Source organism: Aedes albopictus, chromosome 1 (genome assembly GCF_035046485.1).
Source record: "Aedes albopictus strain Foshan chromosome 1, AalbF5, whole genome shotgun sequence".
Classification (NCBI taxonomy): domain Eukaryota; kingdom Metazoa; phylum Arthropoda; class Insecta; order Diptera; family Culicidae; genus Aedes; species Aedes albopictus.
In genome coordinates this window covers 270,967,988-270,991,577 of record NC_085136.1, presented here as the reverse complement: position 1 = coordinate 270,991,577, position 23,590 = coordinate 270,967,988, and the positions used below count along the sequence as shown (strand labels likewise).

At 43.2% G+C, this 23,590-nt stretch overlaps 2 protein-coding genes across 11 annotated transcripts in view; both read left to right on the top strand.

Annotated features, from left to right (window-relative positions):
• Positions 1 to 20,576, top strand: part of LOC109429323 (ras-related and estrogen-regulated growth inhibitor) — a 279,937-nt gene extending 259,361 nt beyond the window's left edge. For 9 of the 10 annotated variants that reach the window (XM_062846762.1, XM_062846766.1, XM_062846765.1 and 6 more), the window contains 4 exons: positions 3,599 to 3,655; positions 3,721 to 3,797; positions 3,868 to 4,049; positions 19,686 to 20,576. In XM_062846762.1, coding sequence (XP_062702746.1) covers positions 3,599 to 3,655; positions 3,721 to 3,797; positions 3,868 to 4,049; positions 19,686 to 19,944 — 575 coding nt within the window. In that variant the 3' untranslated portion in view covers positions 19,945 to 20,576. The remainder of the gene's footprint in view (positions 1 to 3,598; positions 3,656 to 3,720; positions 3,798 to 3,867; positions 4,050 to 19,685) is intronic. The other variant, XR_009996507.1, reaches the window with a different exon arrangement.
• Positions 20,577 to 22,107: 1,531 nt separating this feature from the next.
• The window catches only part of LOC109429325 (RNA helicase aquarius), a 323,063-nt gene continuing 321,580 nt past the window's right edge, over positions 22,108 to 23,590 (top strand). Inside the window, exons 1-2 of the mRNA XM_019705227.3 lie at positions 22,108 to 22,396; positions 22,466 to 23,284. Of these exons, the coding sequence (XP_019560772.3) occupies positions 22,283 to 22,396; positions 22,466 to 23,284 (933 nt within the window). The 5' untranslated portion in view covers positions 22,108 to 22,282. The remainder of the gene's footprint in view (positions 22,397 to 22,465; positions 23,285 to 23,590) is intronic.

The window sequence follows — 23,590 nt, the reverse complement described above, 5'->3', positions numbered from 1 at the left end:
ATCTGGGAAGAAATTCCTGGAGAAACCTTAGAATTTTCAAAGGAGGAATCTCTTAAAAAATTCCTGGAAAATCCCACCAGAAGACTCTTGAAGGAATCAAAAATCCAAAAAGGAAGGAGTGAATTCCGCAAGAAATCACGATTGAAATTCCCAGAAAGAGAAATCCTTGAAGGAACTCTTGGATGAATCCCAACAGCAACTTCTGGTCAATCTTCGAAAATTTTGGAGGAATTCCAGAAAAAAAAACTTCAGGGGGTATTTGTAATGGAGGGAATCCTTGAGGGAGCTGCTTGAAGAATCCAAGACAGATTCTGAAACTCCTTGAGGAATTTTAGAAAAAGCTTATTGAAAAATCACAGAAGAAATCTTTGAAGTATTACCAGAAGGCACTGCTGGAGGAATTCTTAAAAAAGGGAATGATGATTAACCTGGGCTTGTTAGGGGTCTGTAAATAAAAAGAAAATCGGGTTAAGTACGGTTCCTTTGAACTCCACTAAGAATTTGCATCCTTTGACAGATACGTATTTCGACCTCAACTGTAAGGTCGTCTTCAGTGTCTTGTACTTGACTCGACTAAGGAACTTCTTGTCGAATCCAAAAAGAAACTTCCTGTGGCTTCCCAGATTTTTTTCCTGGATAAACACCATAAGAAACTGCTGGAGTAATTTCAGCAGGAACTCCTTGGGGTCCTTCGAAGGAACCTCTGGAGAAATCTTAGAAAGAAGTATTAGATCAATCTCTGAAGGCACTCCTGGAGGAATTCCAGAAGGAGCTCCTGAATGAATCTTTAAAAGAAACTTCCGTAGGAAAAACAGAAGGAATTTATGGTGGAATTCAGAAGGAATGCCTGAAGCAATTGTTGGAAGATTATCACTCTACAGGAGGCGTATTCGCTGGTATTTTTTTCTAATTGAAGTTCATCCATTAGTTCATGGTTGTACACACTTAAAATAGAATGCCGAGATCGGCTGTGCGAATTCCGGTTAAAGTTCATTTGCTGAAGTCTCGGCTAAACGCTTGACGTTTGATGTTTGATGCCAGCGGTACCCATGGGTGCTGCTATGAATAAACCTGACTTTTTGCTGATATCTCAGTTAATTGCGATCTAACGCTCGGCTGTGCAAATCTCGGAAAAAGAATGAAAATTAGCCGAGCTCAATTGAGTGTGTATAGTGTATATGTACAAATATATAAAAAAAACGTCATTTTAACCATCGAGCGATCGCGCTGATGGTGGTGGCTCTATTTTCAAAATGGCCACCCTAACGGCGAAACAAAAAATTACGGGTCTAACTATTTTCGGTAAAGATCTATTTCTTCTTTTTAATCATCATCTTCTTCTTCTTTATGGCTGAACGTTCACATTGGAACTTGACCTGTTTCTCTTGAACTTGTCTTAGAGCACTTCCTCAATTATTTATTGAAGGGCTTTCTTTGCCTGCCATTGCATGTGTAACAAATACAATGATACTCTATGAAAATTTTCCCGAACGGAACAGGAATCGAATCCGACGTCTCCGGATCATAGCCTTAACCACTAGGCAATTTAGAGACCAGTAACGAACACTTCTTCCAAATTTGAGCAATATGGGAGCACTTTTATTTAGAGTCTATTCTTTTTTCATGAAATGGCTGTATAGATAATGACTTTCTGAGATGAAAATATCTAAAATCGATGAAAAATTAGCGGAGACATTATGATCACTTCAATTTAGAGCCAAACATTTTAAAAATCGGTGGAAATTTCACAGAGATATGATCATATCATTTTCATGGGACACTGTCGGCATTCTACGGGTGTTTTTCTTTAATTTGCTGTAATTTGAGTGCGGTTGCATGGAGGAAAAAATATGCATGGTTTTTTCATTGAAACTTGTATGTGGAATCTATTTTTGATATTAAAAATTTCAAAAAAATGCTTTCTTTCGCTTGTTTAAAAATCAGTAAAAAAAATAAAAATTCGAGAAAAAAGTTAGAATTATTTGACTATTCTGAACTACTTGACAAATTTTGAGGCTGAAAATCAGATTTCTACAGAAAAATAATAAAAAAAAATCGAAGGGTACGGTTCTTCAAAAATTGAAATTATATCACATCTTACATAGATCTGCGATGAATATTACTCTCAGTGTCCTTAAAGGGCTTCAAATATCCTGAAATATCTTTGAAAACATCATTTCAATCCAACTAAGCCTTTTCGACTTATAATTTTTAGAAGAGGAAATTAGGCTTTTCCATTTACCCCAGATTCAAAAGTTAGGTGAAGAATATTGCAAAATCAAATATTGTCATCGCGGTTGAAGCCCGAAGTTTCGAATCGAATTTTCTCCAAATCCATACGTGAATCCTAAAGTCGGACGTAGTGCGCTGGGCAGCGGATCTATCCAGCGCACTTTGCCCGTCGTACGTCCGACGCACGGTTTAGGAGAAAAATGGATTTTCGCGAGTCAAAAATTTCGATTTTCAACTGAACGAACAATAACATGATAAACTTTATCAGATAGAAGCTCATACATGAGAAAAATTTCACTTGAATTGAAAAAGGTCACGTCTACGCGATTCGTGAGTTGACTTGGAAATGCTGCATATGTTCTGTCTGAATTAGCATAACATTTTGTCTTGAACGACTATACCGATCCAGTGCCAAAATGAATTGGGAACCCCTGAATTATAACTTAAGTGATGCGTACGCATATCGAAAATCATACGTAGATGGGTAAAGCGACCGTCAAGAGTGCTGTAAAAGTAAAAAGCTGACGCACTTGTCTTAATCCTACTTATCCTGCACCATTGTCGCGTCGTAGCGGCCGAGGCATATCGTGATTGAAATGCGTGTGATTGTGATTATTAGTGACGCGTGCTTGCTTACTAGGGAACCAGGAATGAATTATTCATATAAATGCAGCATTTCCATCGAATCGAATCCAATTTGTTTAACCTGACAAATTGACGACGACGAGACTGACCGATCGACCGCTGCAATGATGATCGATAATGGGAAAAGATTGTTGCGACCATTAATAAACTTATAGGTACAACTGTAGAAAACAAACACAGGAAATACTTCAGATATTTCAAAAATCTATACAAGACATGAAAAATAGATTTGAAAAAGTAACATAGGAGAAACAAATAATGTGATCCTAAAAGCACTTTTGGAAAAGGCAGTTAAGAAAACATTCTAGTTAATGGGACTACATAAAGAAAGCTTGCACTTACATTGGGGAATGGTCATTTCTTATTAAAAACACCTTTCAATTCATTAGAGTATTCACATACGAGTTTTTGTATGTTCGCATTCAACGGCCTACCATCGACAACCCTCTGCAAATGGAACGTGCCAGCTAGTAGGAAGGTTGGAAAGGTTGATTGACACAGTTTTCAACTTTTGGTCATCTAACTGCACGCGGAGACAAATGCGTGACAGTTTCGCGCCCGCCCGGACTAGGTCACTTTTTGCTTTCAACCTTACGTAAAAAAGGTTCGAGGGTTTTTTTTCTTCCTTTCTTTAATTGAAGCTCTGCCATATCCATGCATGCATATGTGAAGGTGACGATTGTGTGTGACTAATCTGGGTGTCTTTTCGCTTTCGTTTCAGCCGTCACCGTGCGATACCTGACGAAACGTTACATCGGAGAGTACAGCTCTTCGAGAGGTTCGTCACTTTTGTTACATACGTACGTCGTTGAAATCTTTCGAATGCCTCACTATCTTTTTCAGATTTCGTCTACCGACACAGCGTAATCTACGATAATGTCACGACCGAGGTGGAAATTCTCGATACCTCCAAATGCGACGTAAGTATAGAGTCAACCGAACTTTTTCTTCATAAAGTTCTAACCTTTGAATATTGTTCTTCACCCACAGAAGCGAGGCTGCTTGTACGAGCACCTTCGCTGGGGCGACGCGTTCGTCGTGGTGTACTCCATCTGTGATAAGGCCAGCTTCGAGGAGGCCGCCGACTACCTGCAGCAGCTGACCAAGCTCAAGCTACCGTCCTACTACACGATCCTGCTGCTCGGGAACAAAAGTGACCTCGATCATGCACGGTAAGGGTTATAATGTTTTTCAATTGTAAGATTTAGTTGTTCATGGCGGTTGGGTAGTACTTTGGATCCTCGGGTCATTTCCAAGATTTGGGAGGAGGAAGTATTACCGGAGGAATGGATGGAAGGTATCGTGTGTCCAATACCATAGCATAGCATAGCCGACCGTACACATCCTGGGGTGGCTGTCGATAGAGACGTTTAATGCGCCAGAAAAGTTGCCTGGGACTTGACAAACCTTTCATTTAACGAACTCTCGACACCTGGCCAGGTCCTTACGATCAGCGGGGATAGGGAGGAAATGTTGATTAGATATCTACTCAGAATATGTCCAAGAACTTGGCCCACTTCATAGATATCTGGAGTTGGAAATTGGATAGGGTTTAATGGGGTGCTTTCCTTGGCGAAAAAGCGCATGAGAAATTGTCATGGTTTAATCATTTACCTGGTTACCGCTGAAAAAGTAAACATAAGCATTAAGCAAGTCGCAAAGGTTTCGTAGGTAGTGGAGCTCTAGATCACAGTTATGAGGATTATCTCCTTCCCGATAAAGATTGGAGACTTATCTCTGACTTCTCGACAAGACTGACGTAATCCTCCAACGTTCAGACACACCATTATTAGACTGCTTTGAATGAGTTATCTGCCCAATACGTCCTGGTTTCCTCGTCATTTTAATTGCATTTATTTGAGTTAGTTGATTTTTCGGTTGATAATCTGAAATATTAGATAATATTAACCTTGACGTCGAATAAGCTACATATTAGTGATACGTTCGCTACAGTTCTATATTTTTACAATATTAATTGTATCATACAATATATTTACCTGAATCCTGCTGAAATAAAATGTTGATGAGCAGCAACATTTCATTTTCATTTTCATTTTCATTTTGCAGCATTTGGGTGGGCAATGAGAGCGCAAGTCAGTCCAAAGCCGATGATAAGGAGGGGTAATGGCTGAATAGTCTTTGCTGATCACATAAACGCCATGGGATAGGAAAAGGGTATTTTGGTGTGGGATTAGGGTGTTGGTGCAGACTTGACGATATCAATGCTATTCAGATGCAAAATAATTTTAAGGCTCAATAGTGAATCGCATACCTTCCAAAACCAAAAAACAATAATCCACAAAATACCAAGCAAGTCATAGAAAGAAAAAGCGCCCGATTGTTTATTTTGTCAATTATAACAAACGGAAACTTCTACCCTCTCCGACTCGCCAGTCATCCCGGAAAAAATGTCCCTTCAGTTCTGGAAAATATATTATCCCCAATTAAGCCTTTAATCGAATTGTCCGCGTGGTCTTGTAGTACCCCTGCTAGGTAAGAATCAGTCATTGCCATACATATTAAATGCTAGACATGACCCCATGGATAGCATTTGCATATGTAAAAGCTCTGCTGATGTGACTTTCCTATTAGGCAATTCTCTCATCTCATGTTTGTCTTCAAAACCTTATCAAGCTTAGAAAATTGAAGTTGATAAACAATACATTACAAGGTTCGAATTCCCATAGAATGAGATCATTCATTCGCACTACAACACCATAGGAGATAATACCACATTGGCTGATTACAGTACAAATGTGAAAAATCTCCCTTTTCCCCCTATCCGCAACCCGGGGACGCGCCCTGTTGGATTTCGAAAGCCTCGGAGAATATTACAAACCTTCAATGGCATTCCCATAAACTAACCCACATTGCCCATTCAGGGGTCTGACTGGGCCAATTACCCTCCCTCAGTTTGTAATATTCTCTCCAACTTGGAATTATATTTTCCCGGCACATAAATGACTTCGACAAATGTTCGATATACTATGCAGCGTCATGATCAGTATAACTATATTAGATGACTTGGAGATCTGATTCTTACAGAATTGTTTGCCATTGATTATACATTCAGCTATTCTAATCATTACTGCAAAGGCCATCGACCACATGCCTGAAATCAAAGCTTCCTGGAAGATATAATCCAAGCCCAGGGATGGAAGGTATCGTGTGTCCCATCTACAGAAAAAGCGACAAATTGGATTGCGGGAACTACCGCGCGATCACACTACTGAGCGCTGCCTACAAGATACTCTCTCAAATTGTATGTCTATCACCGATTGCAAGAGAGTTCGTGGGGCAACATCAGGCTGGATTCATGGGTGGACGCGCTACAACGGACCAGATGTTCGCCATCCGCCAGGTGTTGCAGAAATGCCGCGAATACAACGTGCCTACACATCACTTGTTCATCGATTTCAAATCAGCGTATGATACAATCGATCGAGAACAGCCATGGCAGATTATGCACGAATACGGATTCCCGGATAAACTGATACGATTGATTAAGGCGACGATGGATCGAGTGATGTGCATAGTTGTCGTAGAGTATCGGGGACATTCTCGAGTCCCTTCGAATCTCGCAGAGGGTTACGGCAAGGTGATGGTCTTTCGTGCTTGCTGTTCAACATTGCGTTAGAAGGTGTAATAAGGAGAGCGGGGATAAACACGAGTGGGAGATTTTCACGAAGTCCGTTCAGCTGCTTGGTTTCGCTGATGATATTGATGTTATAGCTCGCAATTTTGAGACGATGGCCGAAACGCATATCCGACTAAAGAGTGAAGCTAGGCAAATCGGATTAGTCATTAATGTGTCGAAGACAAAGTACATGATGGCAAAGGGCTCCAGGGAGGGAACACCGCGCCCGCAATCCCGAATTTATATCGACGGTGATGAAATCGAGGCGGTTGAAGAATTCGTGTACTTGGGCTTACTGGTGACCGCCGACAACGACACCAGTAGAGAAATTCAGAGGCGCATTGTGGCAGGAAATCGTGCTTACTTTGGACTCCGCAGAACTCTACGATCGAATAAAGTTCGCCGTAACACGAAGTTAACTATCTACAAAACGCTGATTAGACCGGTCACTCTATGGGACCCTACGCAGAGTGCGAAACTGGAGACAAACAGCCATGGACCGAGTGGAATGGAGACGGCTACTATGTACAGCAGAGGCCACCCCGGCCTTAGCCTGATAGGTAAGTAAGTTGGATCCCCGAAGAATCATACAGATATGTTAGTGGCGTGGGTGACCCATGCAATGTGTTTCTTCCTCACCCGCACACGACAATATCACGGGCAACCAGAGGAGCCGAGAGGATTTTCAGCATATTTTGGAGGTTTCAGAAGTTCTCATATGCGCTACGGTCGGTTTCAAGGATTTTCGGAGCCATTTCAGGAAATTTTAGAGGAGGGTTTAAGAAGCGTATTATTGCAGGATTCCGGAGGGTGAATTACATTTTTAATAATGGTCCTGCTGCTCCCGCAGAGACCCTGAGGTGACCAGGATCGCTAGTTGACCCTGTGGAGTTTTCCGGTACTGATGAGGGATTAGTCATATCATCTGAGTGGTTTGTTGAATCTACCTCGACTGGAAGGATACACAGCCTGGAAATAGAGCGCGGATAGTTCCGGATGGCCACTTGACCATTACTACGCGCACCATTCCACCTTTTTTTCTTCTAAACCATAGGGGGCGGCACCTACTCAACAGACACCAGAAAAGGAAAATCCAGATAGTGTGGGATTATGGCCATCTTCTAGAACAGAAGTAAAAGCCTAGGCTTCTCTCTCATCGACCTACTAATCAGCATTCCCATGGTCGCCAAACCCTATGTCTCTTCGGAACCACCAAGAAGGCATTGCTTCGGAGAGGAGCTAGTGCATATCGCACCATCCAGGTTAGCTGCGTAGCCTGCACACCTAGAAAATATCATGTAATTTTAAGTGTCCTGAACCTGACATATACGAGCATCTTCAAAAACACAAATTTAGAGGTTATGACATGTAAATTTACGTCTTCCAAGACACCCCAAAATAATTTTTTTTTTCTTAGCGTCTAGCAATCGCTAGAACCGATTTGATAGATAAAACATAGAAAAGTAAAATATTGTCATACATGGGATTTGAACACTGGATCTGCTGATCGTGAGCCACATCTCTTACCTCTCGGCTATTTCACCGAGTTGAAAGGTGGCTGTTGAACGTGATACTGATTCTACGTTTCTGGTGAAACGGATTTGTTAACTAACCAGCACTTACATGATGCGCGTAAAATTAAGTCCAATTTGTAATTCAGTCTTGAGAACATTTAGGTTTTTTGGTGATTCCGTTTCGTGGAAATTTCAGAATTTCTAAGTGTGTGGTGTAACGAATATCGATGATTCGCTTTAGGGAGTCATCCAAGGTAGCATGCTGGCGCTAAATGAGTTTCCCGAGTGACCCTTCCCAAGTAACCAAAAGTTCCGCTTCCCATGACAAAATGCACTTTCAAGTTCCGCGAAGTTCAGATAAAGTTCCACATGGAACTTTCTGGCTGCTTAAGAGGCTAACGATGAGCCTTGGTGGAACTTCGGTCACAAGTTCCGGCAAGGCTCATTGTTAGCCTCTTAAGCAGCCAGAAAGTTCCATTCGGAACTTTATCTGAACTTCGTGGAACTTTAAAGCTGCTTAAGATGCTACTCGGAACTTTGTCGGAACTTTCAAGTTCATAGAAGTTCAGTTCATTAGCATTGTGTTTCAATGAAGGTTAAATTTATTTCTTTTACAGAAAACAACTGTTTAAGCATACACGAATAAAAGACAAATATGAATTTATCAAATCAATGAATACTAGGCATGAGCAAAAAAAAAATGCCGCCCATCGGATTCGAACCGATAGTCGCTGCGTGAGAACCCTACGCTCTACCACAGTGCTACAGCTGCGATTGAGTTAACAGCAGATAAAGTCTGATTTGAATCGATTTTCTGTCGGCAGTTAGTTTTGCACATTTGTACAGTAGTGAAGTTAGCTTGACTTTGTCAAGTGTGTTCAGCAGCGCAGCGTTAAGTCAGCAGGCTATCACGCAGGAGGATCCAGTTCAAATCTACATAGCAGCGACATGTGGGAAAATATGAATTAACAGAAGCAATTTCCAGACGTGAATCACAAACCCACCAACAGGGTTGTGATTCTGAAAAACAATTTTTTGTTTCTGCATGAATTTTGTCAAAGTTCTGTCAGAAGCTGCTTAGAAGGCTATCCAGCGTGCTTATGTGAACTTTCAAGTTCCAAAATTACTTAAAAATGAAACTGCTGAGAAGGCTAATGAGCAACCTCGAACAAGCTGCTTAGCTTATAAAGTACCCTTTTATCTGAACTTTTGGTTACTTGGGTGCACCCTCCTACACTGATCTCCGTCTGCTGCTCCGACTTCCGGTTGTCAACAACCGGCACCTCTGTCTTGTGGTGAGCCAGCTCCAGTTTCCTGTATCGCATCCACGCCTCCACAACCTTGATCGAGTGGTCAGTAGTCAACTTCACCTCTTCGATCGTTTCACCGTAGGCGTAGACTTCGAGCGTAATGTCGTCGGCAAATCCGACAATCTTCTCTCCCAGTGGGTACTCTAACCTCAACACCTCGTCGTACATGATATTCTATAACTCCGGACCCAGGATGGAACCTTGCGGGACTCCTGAGGTTATGTGAAAGCACTTCCAACCCACCTCCGTGTCATAAACTAGTACTCGATTCTGAAAGTAACTTTCGAGAATCTTGTTCAGGTACCCCGTACCCGGGTATCCCCAGACGCAGATGCGCATTGGCAGTAGCAGACCAACTGGCGCTATGAAACGCATTTCTTATATCCAGCGTCACTACCGCACAAGTAACGAATCCGAATCCCCCTTCTCTTAGACTCGAGTGCTTTCTCGGTGTTTTTTGTAACCGACAAGTTAGCGTCTACGGTGGACCTCCCCTTCCGGAAGCCGTACTGGGTACTCGAAAGACCATTTTCGCCCTCGGTGAACCTCAACATTCTATTGAGGATGATCATTCCAAGCACCTTCCCCGTCGTGTCTGTCAAGCATATTGGTCTATATGCCGACGGGTGCCCGGGTGGTTTCCCCGCCTTTGGAAATAGAACCAGGCTCTGCCTCTTCCAAGCTTTCTGGGAAAACTCCTTCGTCCAGGCATTTCTGCATAGCAGACCAGAACATCTCGGGAGCCTCTGCAATAGCTACTTTTAAGGCCAGGTTCGGAACTCCGTCCTATTCTTTCCCTCCGCACCTGGGGTCTTTGCTATCCCCGCAAGTTCCACATCGGTGACCTTCTCCTTGTAGTGTATTAACACGAACCGTCCCGACTTTCTGGCATGTTACGTCATACTAAATTATACAACACCAATACTGGTAAAGATACCAGATGTACCTACCTTATATAGAAGACCTTGATTGATACATTGACAGGTAGCGAAAGGTAGAGAGAGAGGAGATTAGTCAGTGACAGACGGGCGCGGAGGTGAATACTACAACTGGCGACGAGGATGGGATTCTAAACAGCACGGTGGGTTGTTGTTGTTTTTCTTCTTAGTGAACAGTTTCCGGATGAAGTGGAGGAACGGCCAGGTAAGGAATCCATTTGCATGATTTGGATTTGACCAAGAATGGACGGTTTTCGGTAGCCGGTGGAGAAATGTTTATTTTGATGCTCGTGATTTGCACGATGAGCGGAAGTTACCCAGCAAAGTGTTTATTTTTACTCATTGTGTTGCTTGCATGCAAGGAAGAGAAGATTACATGCATTTGAATGAAAAGGGAGAAGTGGTCAAGTGTGCGCAACGATACCTTTTGAGCGTCTTATGGCTGCGCATCTTTTGATTATATCGGAGTTGCGAGAATCGTAAGGATTCTCCGCGTTTAGAAAATCATTAGGATTTTCTCGGATTGCGAAGATCGGAAGGATCTTCCAGTAGCGAGAATCGTAAGGATTCTCCGTGTTCAGAAAATCAGGAGGATTTTCTCGGATTGCGAAGATCGGAAGGATCTTCCAGTAGCGAGAATCGTAAGGATTCTCCGTGGTCAGAAAATCAGGAGGATTTTCTTGGGTTTCGAAGATCATAAGAATCTTCCAGTGGCGAGAATCGTAAGGATTCTTCGTGTTTAGAATACCAGGAGGATTTTCTTGGGTTTCGAAGATCAAAAGGATCTTCCAGTTGCGAGAATTATTTAGATTCGCCGTGTTCAGAAAATCTGGAGGATTTTCTTGGGTTACGAAGTTTGAAAAGATCTTTCAGTTGCAAGAATTGTGAGGATTCTTCGTGTTCACAAAATCAGGAGGATTTCTTAAGCTGTGCAGATCGGAAGGGTCTTCCAGTTGCGAGAATCACAAGGATTCTCTGAATTCAGGAAATCTGGAAGATACCCGGGTAGTGAAAATCGGAAGGATCTTCCAATCGCATGTATCCTAGCGATTCTACGTGTTATGAAAATCAGGAGGTTTTTCTTGTGTTGCGAAAATCGAAAGGATCTTTCAGTGGCGAGTGTTTCGGGGATCCTCAGTGTTTCAAGGTTGCTAAGATATGAAGGACCTACCATTTGCGAGAAACTTTAGGAGCCTCCTCGTTAAGAAAATTTGAAATATCCTAAGTTTGCGAAGACCGGAAGCATTTTCCAGTGACGAAAAACTTAAGGATTGACCATGTTACGGAGGGCGGAAGGATTTTCTGCAAGAATCGCGAGGATTCAGTAAGTGTAAAGAATTTGCCATGGGCATGTAGAAGCGTATAAGCTACGTAAATACAAGGAACGTCATTGGGTGGCAAAGATACAAGATAATAACTCAAAAACGGATTCTTAAGATTTCATCCGACGTTTCGGTCACTATATAACCAACAGTCGAAAAAAAAAAGAAGAATGTTCCAGTTAAGATAATCGTGGTTATTCTGGAGGATCCATATAGTCGATGTGGTAAACGCTGGAGTATTTAACTACACTGAGAGTGCCTGGGGTTTATTGCAGAATATTCAAGTAACTTTTAATATGGAATTTTACTTGATTTTCTTGAACGTAAAGTGTATCCATCACACAATAATGTGGCATGTTACACGATGGGAGAATGCAAAAAAAAAATGTGATTGGCGAAGAGAGGTCTCTGAGAATATATTATCGTCGCAGCACTAAATCGAAGTCGTGACACGCGCGACATGTAAAGTTATAGATGCGAAGTAAATTTGAACAAATGGTTAGCATTGCGCATCATTCAGCTAGTTAAGAGCTACTACATGCACTCATCCGAATCGAGTAGTGACACATTAAAGTGAGTAAAAACTCAATTTTCGCACCCCAGTTCACTTCGGATTCCAAGCAACAGCATAATAGTCGCAATGTTCATATTACACTGAACTGAGAAACTAGTTTGGTCCCATTAGGACCATCACGCCATTTAGAAAAGGAATCGAAGTAAGGATTCACTGCATTTTTGGGAATTAGCAAGGAGTTGTACGTTTGTGATTGTTTTATATTTACGTAAATACTAATTGTTCGTGTTTACAAAAATACTAAGTATTCGTGTTACTGAAGCTGAAAGAAGCTGCCGAATTCGAGAAAAGATAGAGGCAATGAACGATAGTGCTAAGATTGGATCGTTGATGAATCTAAGGGAAGTGATGATGATTAACCTGGGCTTGTTAGGGGAATATCTGTAAATAAAAGAAAATCGGGTTAAGTACGGTTCCTTTGAATTCCACTACGAATTTGCATCCTTTGACAGATACGTATTTCGACCTCAACTGTAAGGTCGTCTTCAGTGTCTTGTACTTGACTCGACTAGTCGAGTCGAGTCAAGTACAAGACACTGAAGACGACCTTACAGTTGAGGTCGAAATACGTATCTGTCAAAGGATGCAAATTCGTAGTGGAATTCAAAGGAACCGTACTTAACCCGATTTTCTTTTATTTTCTAAGGGAAGTGGTTTATAAGATGACGGCCTGCACATGATGTCTGTGTAGCTTTGCAACATGGAGTAGCTAATAATCATGTGGTGAGATTTCGGTGGAATTGCTGAACGGTATATGAATCAGCTGATTTGAAAAGGATGAAATAAAAAAAAAATATCCAGAAGAATGGAGTCAGTTGAGTTGTGTGAAATAGTGAGAGATGAAGATGAACAGGATGGATCAGTGTCCCAACTGATATGGAGAGTTGAGAGTTGAGAATCGTGACGGTCAACATACCTTATTGTCATACATGCTCGCCTCATTCGTTTTGTCAAATTGGAGACTGCAAGTTACATTCCCGTTCCGGTCGAAAAAAAAAAGATTTCCGGTTTCATTGTGCTTACAACACAATATACAATTTCACGCAATGGCAGGTGGAAGGAGGCACTTCAATTAATAACTCTGATAGTGCACAAAGAGAACGAGGTTGAAGAAAGACAGGTCGGGTTCTAGTGAGAGTCAGGATTTCAAAAGAAGCAAAAGCATCAACTAATGAATTGATTCGTTTAGTTCTGAGTGAAAATGTCGAGAATCACAGAATACACTTTTGGTTGTCCTACTGCTGTGTTTTGTACTACTCAACAAAAAAAATCAAAGTATTAAACGCAGCTCTAACGTGTTGCTGCTGACCGCATAAAAACCGAAAGGTTGAGTGAGTGTATTATAGGTATGTGACTCACAGAGGTGAATTACACTTTGAAAACTTTACGGCCTATTTAACTAATTCACAAACTAATCATAAGTTAAACGAAAAATCAGCATGGATTTGAATATCTGATTGCTGTGGATGCGTTGATTCTGGTCACATTCTTAATAATTTCAGTAACTAGCGACTGAAATAATCTTTCTTGGGAAACGCTGTTCTCGTTTTCCCGTACACTGGAGACAAACTTCAATATAGCATCCGATTACTAATTTAGAAAGTTTGAATTCAAAGAGTGTTTCAATGAATTATTTGGAGGCCGTCACTGTGAGATTGATTATTAGGTGTCAATCCTAAGTATCGAAGTACTTGTGAAGCCCAATCCTGATCATGTTTTGCCGGCAAGCGCTGTAACGAATAACCGGAAATAAGAACTGTTATATTCTTCAGATAAAGAAAAGCAAGGCAAAATGTTTGGTATGTTAGAAATATAAATGAATATATTGTAGGGACTTATAAAGAAAGACGTGTAGTTCGTGCTACGGTGCTCTTTATTATGACATAATACAGTTTTTTGAAACGGCAAGGCCTACTACAGTTCGGCCATCTTGATTTTTCACATCGTCCTCGATGTGCACGGCTGCTTCAACTTTATTTTCCTTAAAGCTCCAACTCGTCGACAAAGTCTCCGATGTTGTAATGCATCACTTATGCTTAAATCTTCACCTGCTGCTCCCAACGCTTCTGTGTCATTCCATTTCGTAACTCCTCTCGCCGACATCGTCCGAGAGTAATGGCCAGATAAGATCCGCTTCTAGATTCACTGTCGTTTCGCTGGCATTTCACTTTTTCCATAGGTAATTGTAGTTCTTCAAGATATCGTGATGATTTCTTGAAAGGCAACTTCTAATTTTGACGAAATAGTTCCAGAATGTTCACGGTTCCATCTCACTTCTGAAATGTAGGGACTAAAGAAAGACGTGTAGTTCGTGCTACGGTGCTCTTTATTATGACATAATACAGTTTTTTGAAACGGCAAGGCCTACTACAATATCTACTTTAGACAAGACGAAATTCCCTTTTTCCGAATGAACAGCTGATCCACATGTATGTAAACTTCGAGATGTTTCGATGATAGAGATAGAGTTAATTTGGCGTAAGCGTATGTGGATTGAGCTCGTTACAATAGTATTGATGTCTCCGATGTTAAAAATAATAATTACACGGAGTAATGAAACTCGATAAATGAAAAAAAAAACGGATTCATGTAGGTGCAACGTAACATGAACTAATGTTTTGAATTGGAATGGTATTGCCATCGTTTAGGCTAAGTTTGGTTATATCGCACGTGACATTTACTGCCCCTCTTCGCATGTCAGTCCCATGTTGTTTTTCAAAGTGCCTACGTTTTGCACTATAACTCCAATTGTTTTCGAAAAAGTGTATTCAATTCTTGCATACACTTTTCGTGGAACATTGGGCTGTGAAATGAGGCAAGAAAAATATCAAATTTATTTTAAATGATCTCGTGAGAGACAAAAATATGATTCGCATTAGAAACGACATGGGACTGACATGCCAAGAGGGGCAGTTTAGATGAAGAGAAGGAATTTGAAGTGGTATGAAGAAAATAGTTACTGCATAGATAGCTACAGACGTCTCTAAACTAAAATAAAAAAGTAAGGGAGATTATGGCAGAATCAACGTACAGTAGACGTAGAATAACTGTAACATGTTTACGTTGTTTAATGATCGAGATAATGAGGATAGGTCAAAAGTTGGACTTGTTGTTAAACGAATCACATGCTTCTTGGATGATCGTATAAGTTAGATTATTCAGATTTTAACTGATCTGAAGTGATTTAAGAATGTGTAGTCAATCATATGGGACTCGAAATAATTGCAACTTTTCTTCGGTATAAATGAGTTACTCTAACATGTTGTACGGCGCTTTTGGCCAAGATTTATGTATTAATATTCGGCTATAGTGACGAGCACTTTATTTATTGTTGAGGGGGGATTGTAGTGTATTAACACGAACCGTCCCGACTTTCTGGCATGTTACGTCATACTAAATTAACACCAATACTGGTAAAGATACCAGATGTACCTACCTTATATAGAAGACCTTGATTGAAAGGTAGAGAGAGAGGAGATTAGTCAGTGACAGACGGGCGCGGAGGTGAATACTACACTCCTCATCGCCAGCCCCAGTCCCCGGCTGTCCTACGAAAGAAGGCCAAGGACTAGAATCATGACGCGGAAAATCCCCTCGATGATCCCCTCCAACATCTCTGGAGATTGCTCTGTAGGAGCCATCACACCTCTCGTCTTGGCCATAACGATCCTGTAGGCGTCACCCCACGGGTTCACATTGGCACTCTGACAGAGATCCTCAATGCAGGCCTTTTGCTTGCCCTTATCTCGGTCTTAAGCGCGGCTTTTGCAGCGGCGAACACCACCCGCCGTTCGTTTCGCTCTTCCTCTGATCGTGCTCGCTGCATCCGCCGCCTAGCCCGTAGACAGGCGCGGTGCAGGTCCGCAATCGCGTCGGTCCACCAATAAGCCGGTGGCCTCCCATTTCTAGGGTGGACTCGCCTAGGCATGGTCGCATCACACGCACGTGAGAGCACCGCTACCAGCTCGTCGCCGTCTAAACCAAGTAAGTTACGCTCACGGCGGAGCGCCTCCCTAACTACCCCTTCGTCGAAGTATGATGTCTTCCACCTGCGAGGGCTCGGCCTTGGCCTAGCCGCCTCTTCTTCTATCCGCTGTCTGCTGTTGTTGTAGTCGATACTGTAGACGAACCGCCAGGTGGTCGCTGTGAGTGTAGCCATCATCTACTCTCCAGTTCGAACTACTTGTTAGGCCAGGACTACAAAAAGTCACGTCAATAATTGACTCCGCTCCGTTTCGACTATACGTACTCTTGGTACCGACGTTAGCCAAGTCGACATCTAAGATGGCCAGTGTTTCTAGCAGGATCTGACCCCGCTGGTTCGTGAACTTCTCCATTCCACGGCCCAGGCATTAAAGTCACCCGCTATTACCAACGGCCTTCGTCCTGTTAGCACGGTCGCTATGCGGTCCAGCATTTGCGTGAACTGCTCGATCGGTCACCGCGGAGGCGCGTAACAGCTACAGAAGAAGACCCCGTTTACTTTGTCGACCACGAAGCCCTCATAGGTAGTAGACACCAACTCCTGGACGGGGTATTTACTCGTCGTCCATATCGCCGCCATTTTTCTGGTCCCATCCGCGACCCAGTTGCCGTTGCCGGCGGGTACTCGGTATGGGTCCGATATGATGGCGATATCCGTCTCCCACTCAGAAACCGCCTGACAAAGCAGTTGCTGGACCGCGTCACAGTGGTTCAGGTTCAGCTGCGTTACCTGCACTGTGATTTGTTGTTCACTGCGGCTTTCTTGAAGGCCGGGCACCTTGGACCATCCGTCGGATGCCTGTTGTTCACGGATTTCCCGGTACAGATAATACAGATGGGTGGATTCGTGCAGCTTTGGGCCTTATGACCTTCAGCGCCGCATCTCCTACATAGTTTGCGCCTGTCGGGGCTTTTGCAGTTCCACGACTTGTATCCTGGTTCCAAACACCTAAAGCAAACCTCTGATGGCTCGTGGGATGTCAGGTGACATTCACACCAGCCCACCTTTATTCTCCCTACTTTAACGGACTTTTTAACGTCCGCCACAGGTAGCTGAACCAAAACTATCTGTGTCTCCTGCTGGCCCCTTCCGTAGCCTAACGACTGCGGTGGCCATCTGCACATTGCACTGTTGCCGCAGTGCCGTGACGAGTTCTTCCATTTCGGTGATCTCGTCAATGTCTTTGACCTTCAGAGTCGCCTCATGTGTGAGAGCCCTATACTCCATCACCAAGGACCTCTTCTGGGATCATTTCGCCCGTACGAGTACGTTTAATACTGCGTACGTCGGCTCTCAGACTCTTAAGCTTGGCGTCGCTTCTCATCGCCTTCAAGACGTCCGAGTACTTGGACTGTTCCGTCTTGATGACGAGCACGTCGCCTTTCACGCGCTTGGCACGTACTTTCCTGCACCTTGGCTTGGCGTCCTGGACTTCTACCGGCGGATTCGTCTTCCTCTCAACCTTAGTCCATTGGTTCGCCTTACTCTGCGGTGGATAAGTGGAAGTGGCCCACCAGCGGTTGGAACCGCTTGTTCCCATCGTTCCGGCGCGGGCCAGCCTTTTCAGGCCCACCCTTCCCAGCTTTCCGGGAACCCTGGTTGGGGTCCGATTTTCCAGCACTGACCTTCGGGGTAATAACCCAAGTAACCAAAAGTTCCGCTTCCCATGACAAAATGCACTTTCAAGTTCCGTGAAGTTCAGATAAAGTTCCAAATGGAACTTTCTGGCTGCTTAAGAGGCTAACGATGAGCCTTGCTGGAACTTCGGTCACAAGTTCGCGGAACTTTAAAGCTGCTTAAGATGCTACTCGGAACTTTGTCGGAACTTTCAAGTTCATAGAAGTTCAGTTCAGTAGCATTGTGTTTCAATGAAGATTAAATTTATTTTTTTTACAGAAAACAACTATTTGAGGCTTTTGGTTACTTGGGAATACGCCTGACCTTGTGGGCGCCGCCGCTCACCCGACGGCTGCCTCGCCCGCTTCTGCGAGTGCTTGACACGCTTTTCACGAGAATTCGCATCAACCACCTTCCTCGGACAACCTACGAAGGAGAAGGCCTCCGTTTGGGTAAACTTTGGCACTTTCTTCTTCACCGGTTCCGCCGCTGAAGCAGTCAGCATCGCGAGTACCGCGTACTCCAGCTTGGCTTCATCGATCGACACCCTAAGTCGATACAAGACCGTTTTCAGGTCCTTGCTTATGTTCGACTTAGTGGACGCAAAGTCGATGATTTTGCCAAGCTGCTGCTCAGCCACCTCTATTGCGGACCGTCCTTTCGATTCTTGGTTGACGGCCCTCAACAACCACGCTCCGTCCATAACCTCCACCGGCTGGCTTGCCGGGAAGTGGACTGGAACACCCACGCTTGAGCTGCGTCCGAGATCTCATCAACCCGCTTCTTGCGAAGGGGTTGATCCCACTACTATTTCCACCTAGATTCTGATTTTTATTGGACTTCATGATTAAATCCCACGAGTAGCACGGGAAAGAATTTCCACCACGCCAGAGCCCTGCATTAACGTGGTAAGGGACAGCTTACTGTGCCGTGTGCCCAGGTACCCCACAGGCTCAGTTAAAGATCGAGCATCTTTTTCACCCCCTCGATCACTCATTCCTCGGCACGGGTCGCTTGACACCTTGAATTGGGGTTAGTAGTCCTATTCTTAGCCGGCGACTACGCGGCTGACTCGCAAGCGGGGGGTTCGTCAGGCAGGCCCCAGGACTGTAGCACCTATTGTAGGAATGATAAGTAATAAACTTGAAATCAAGTTTATTACTTATCATTCCTACATCTCTGGGGGGTGCGTCTAGGAAAGTGTGACAGTACGTGTATTAGGTATAGGGGCAGGGGGGGGGGGGGAGGGGGTCTAGAAATCTTGAAAAACGGTGGACGTAATAAATGAATCTTCCCTATCTTTAACGTATCAGATGTTGTCTGTATCGATCACGATTCTCTCTCTCTTCTTGGCGTAACGTCCTCATTGGGACAAAGCCTGCTTCTCAGCTTAGTGTTCTATGAGCACTTCCACAGTTATTAACTGAGAGCTTCCTCTGCCAATGACCATTTTGCATGTGTATATCGTGTGGCAGGCACGAAGATACTCTATGCCTAAGGAAGTCAAGGAAATTTCCTTTACGAAAAGATCCTGGACCGACCGGGAATCGAACCCGTCACCCTCAGCATGGTCATGCTGAATACCCGTGCGTTTACCGCCTCGGCTATATGGGCCCACGATATCGAAGTTAAAAATATAAATATAGCGCATTTAGTTCACCACTGGACTATCGCACTAGTTTTCACGAGTGCGAAAACGTAAATAAAAGTGCGCGATTGCATCAAATCAACTCGGTGTCTTCAGAGCACTTGTTCACCATAGTTTGAAGAAATAGTGCGCCGAAGACATCAACCTGATTTGATGCAATCGCGCACTTTTATTTACGTTTTCGCACTTATGAAGTCGCAGTTCGCAGTCCAGTGGTGAACTAAATGCGGTATACAATTTTACCTTTCTTTTTCACTCCCCAGGGAAATCTCCGTCAACGACGGCCAGGAGCTGTCCTTCCGCTACTCGTGCCAGTTCTACGAAGTCTCGGCGGCGGAGAACTTTGCCGGCGTCTCACTGGCCTTCCAGTCGCTCATCCGCGAGGCCCGCTCGACCCAACTGTTCCGGGCGCTTCCCCTCCGCCGGAAACTGGGCGTCAACAGCGTCTCGAAGGCGCTCGGTAACATCTTCGGCAAAAACAGCAAAGGCGAACGGAAGAAGAGGCCCTCGCTCAGCATATGACGTCCAGCGTCGACGGCGGCGGCGATGGTGGACCTCGAGGATTCGAGAAGTATTTTGTAAATAGACAACTTTTGAGCAACTGTACAACAAATAGTCGGTAGAATTCTAGACGTTAAAAGACTAATGTTAAGTTGTAGGCATAAGACAATTTTCTTTATAAGCTAGCAACCATTCCCGGACGGAGTTGTAAAATATGTCATTTTTACGGACAAGATATTGTAAATAGCTCAAACCCTTGAGAAAAAGTTTTAATTTTACGTGTAAGTGATGTTTAAACAAACGATTAACAAATAGTTGTTAGCAGCAAGCTGAACCCATGAACAAATCGATTTTATGTTATTTTATGGACACGTGACGTTCCTATTTGTGTTATGTCGAATTCGTTTTTGATTCAGTTCCAACCTGGGTTGGAACTGGATGAGATCACAGTTTCAACCCCAACCCGACTTCGGTTTTGCTTGTACTAAAGTTTGTTTGAGTTTGTTTGACGTTTGTTTGTTTACACATTTTCCGCCAATCCAGTTCCAACCCAGGTTCAAAAACGAATTCGACATTAGTTTGTAAGTGCGCGCACTGTACTTTTGAGACTTTTGAAACAAAATTTGAACCTGAATAAAACAGAACGAATTGGATTTTTACCATTTTATTTTGGAGATAAACGGCTGTTGTTTTCCATTTCCTGTATCACAGTCCTGGTTTAAACAAAATCTAAATTTCATTAATCTCTCCCCGGTTTACGGTACTTGTGAAGAATGTAGTGCAAATGGGTATGTTTTTACAAATAATGGGTTTTCACACATGAATGTGCAGCTGTGTTATTTTAAACGCCTTAATGTATGCTATTACACAGCGTAACTCGGAGTAACTCCACAATTGGCTGCGTGCTTAATGAGCTACGTTTTCCCTAGAAATCCTCTACATAGAGATGAGCGGAAGTTACATACGTCGATTCGGCAACGCTGTTTGTTTTGTTTACAACAGCTGCCAACACTTGCTACAAAGCTAGATGTTCAAACTTTGTGCGTGACTTCGTTGTGGTTCAAGTTGTTTTGTTTACATTTTCTAATAATGGTAGAATTTTTTTTTTGTCAAAATTTTGTTGAAATTGCGGAGCAATCGAAGAAATCTGAAATTCATTGCAAGTGTTACGCTAATTATATCGGCAGAAGTGATGCAAGAAGCAGCAATGGAAGTTTTTTCGACAAGTTCAGCAACAAAAGTGTCGTCATAAGCATGAGCTTTTGAAAGCAGAATTAATAATTTTTTTTATCTTTTTACTAAACATGCATAGGTATATGCCGCCAATATCTTGATATTAAAAATAAATAATTTTGATTTATTTAGTTCCGATTGCAATACCATTCAAACGACGCCTTCCTACGAACGATAAGCATGTTCGTTTGGCTCACACTTTGACAGTTCTCTCTGCACGATTGGCTCACAATGGCCGCCTCCGCAGATCTCTATAATGTAGGATTACTAGGGAAAACTAGTAATCCTACATTATAGAGATCTGCGGAGGCGGCCATTGTGAGCCAATCGTGCAGAGAGAACTGTCAAAGTGTGAGCCAAACGAACATGCTTATCGTTCGTAGGAAGGCGTCGTTTGAATGGTATTGCAATCGGAACTAAATAAATCAAAATTATTTATTTTTAATATCAAGATATTGGCGGCATATACCTATGTATGTTTAGTAAAAAGATTAAAAAAATTATTAATTCTGCTTTCAAAAGCTCATGCTTATGACGACACTTTTGTTGCTGAATTTGTCGAAAAAACTTCCATTGCTGCTTCTTGCATCACTTCTGCCGATATGATTAGCGTAACACTTGCAATGAATTTCAGATTTCTTCGATTGCTCCGCAATTTCAACAAAATTTTGACAAAAAAAAATTCTACCATTATTAGAAAATGTAAACAAAACAACTTGAACCACAACGAAGTCACGCACAAAGTTTGAACATCTAGCTTTGTAGCAAGTGTTGGCAGCTGTTGTAAACAAAACAAACAGCGTTGCCGAATCGACGTATGTAACTTCCGCTCATCTCTATGTAGAGGATTTCTAGTTTTCCCCTCCTTGGATCAGCTGTTTCTCGACCGGTAACGTTCGAAATGTCAAATCCGTCTGTCTCTCACGCTCTCGTTCGCAACATTCTCTCTGGCTGCCGCGCGCGTTTCAGTCGCAGTTTTGTTTTGATTCCGCGCGTGTTTGTTGTGCATTCGCCGGTTCGATCGTCGTCGTCGTCGCGTTTGATTTGAAAACGTTTTGCGAGGTTTTTAAGGTGTTTTAAATTTGAATCGTGGTTCCCCGTTTAGCCGCTCAAAAGATAACTCAAGATGCCAAAGCCAAAACCAAAGGCCAAGAAAGCTCAACCCGTGGAGGAGCCTCCGGCGAAAATGCACAAAGGTGCCCTCACCGTGGCCCAAATCAACGCCGATGAGTTGACCTTCGTAAGTATAATCCCCCGGAAGTTAACCTGTTGCAGACCGGTAGACAAATTAACATCGTTATTCTTTCAGCTGGCCAACCGGTTCTGGGCTCCGGACACGGCCGGCAGTCACGAGGAGTACAACGCTGGCATCATCGAGGAAATTTATCGGCGGGAGATTTGTGAGTCGCGCTACTCGATGCGTCGGATCATGATGTTGGAGTTTAGCCAGTATCTGGAGAATTATCTGTGGCCAAACTTCCGCGGTGAGGTGGCCTCCCGGGCGCATCTGATGTCGATCGTGGTGATGTTGAACGAGAAGTTTCGCGAGAAAGTGGAAGTGTGGAAAGTGTTCGAAGTGAATGGGGATCAGTTTGCGGTTTTCTTCCAGCGGGTGCTGGAAGCGTGTCTGGAAGACACGGTGGTCAATGCGTTCAATATGCGTGAGCAAACGGCGCTGTTGGTGTTCTTGAATCATTGTTTCAATAGTATGGAGGTGGAGCTTTGCAGGAATCAGGCGAAACGACTGGTTTCGCTTGCGATGTGGTCATGTTTGCAGCCTCGTCGTCGAGAGCAGGAATTGAAAGAGATTCCTGAGTGGCGCAAGTTTTGGAAGAAGCTCCAGAAGCGAGACAAGGCCACGGATAAGGAACGCCTCGAGTGGGAGAGGCACTTTTTGCAGAATCTAATGATCAAGTTTATGAACATTTTGGAATCGATTCCGGAGGAAGGAGAGGTATTTGAAGAAACGGTGCGCTATTGTGAGCGGTTTTTGGAGTTCCTGATTGATTTGGAAGCGCTGTTGCCGACCAGACGGTTCTTCAATACAGTGATGGATGACTGCCACGTGGTGGTGAGGTGCTCGATGGCGCCGCTTTTGCAGCGAAACGAGGGAAATCTATTTGCACAGGTGAGTCAAAGATTATATTGAGTCATTGAAGTTGTGATAATAAATACGAACTGCAAAGGATTACAGTTCGTTCCATTGATCCAGGTTTTGCATTCCGAGATAAAATTGTATGTCGTAGGGTACGTGAACCATTATTGGCCATCATAATTAAAACTAGTTTTCAGACCAACATGAGAGTTTGTGTCAAATGCACAAAGCTGTCGCAACAAATGTCAGCGTATTGTTAGAGCAAGCTTGTGGCCTCCGCAAAGATGTTGAAAGTCCGAAAAAATCTTCAGGAAGCAAGCAAGCAAGCTAAATTCGGAT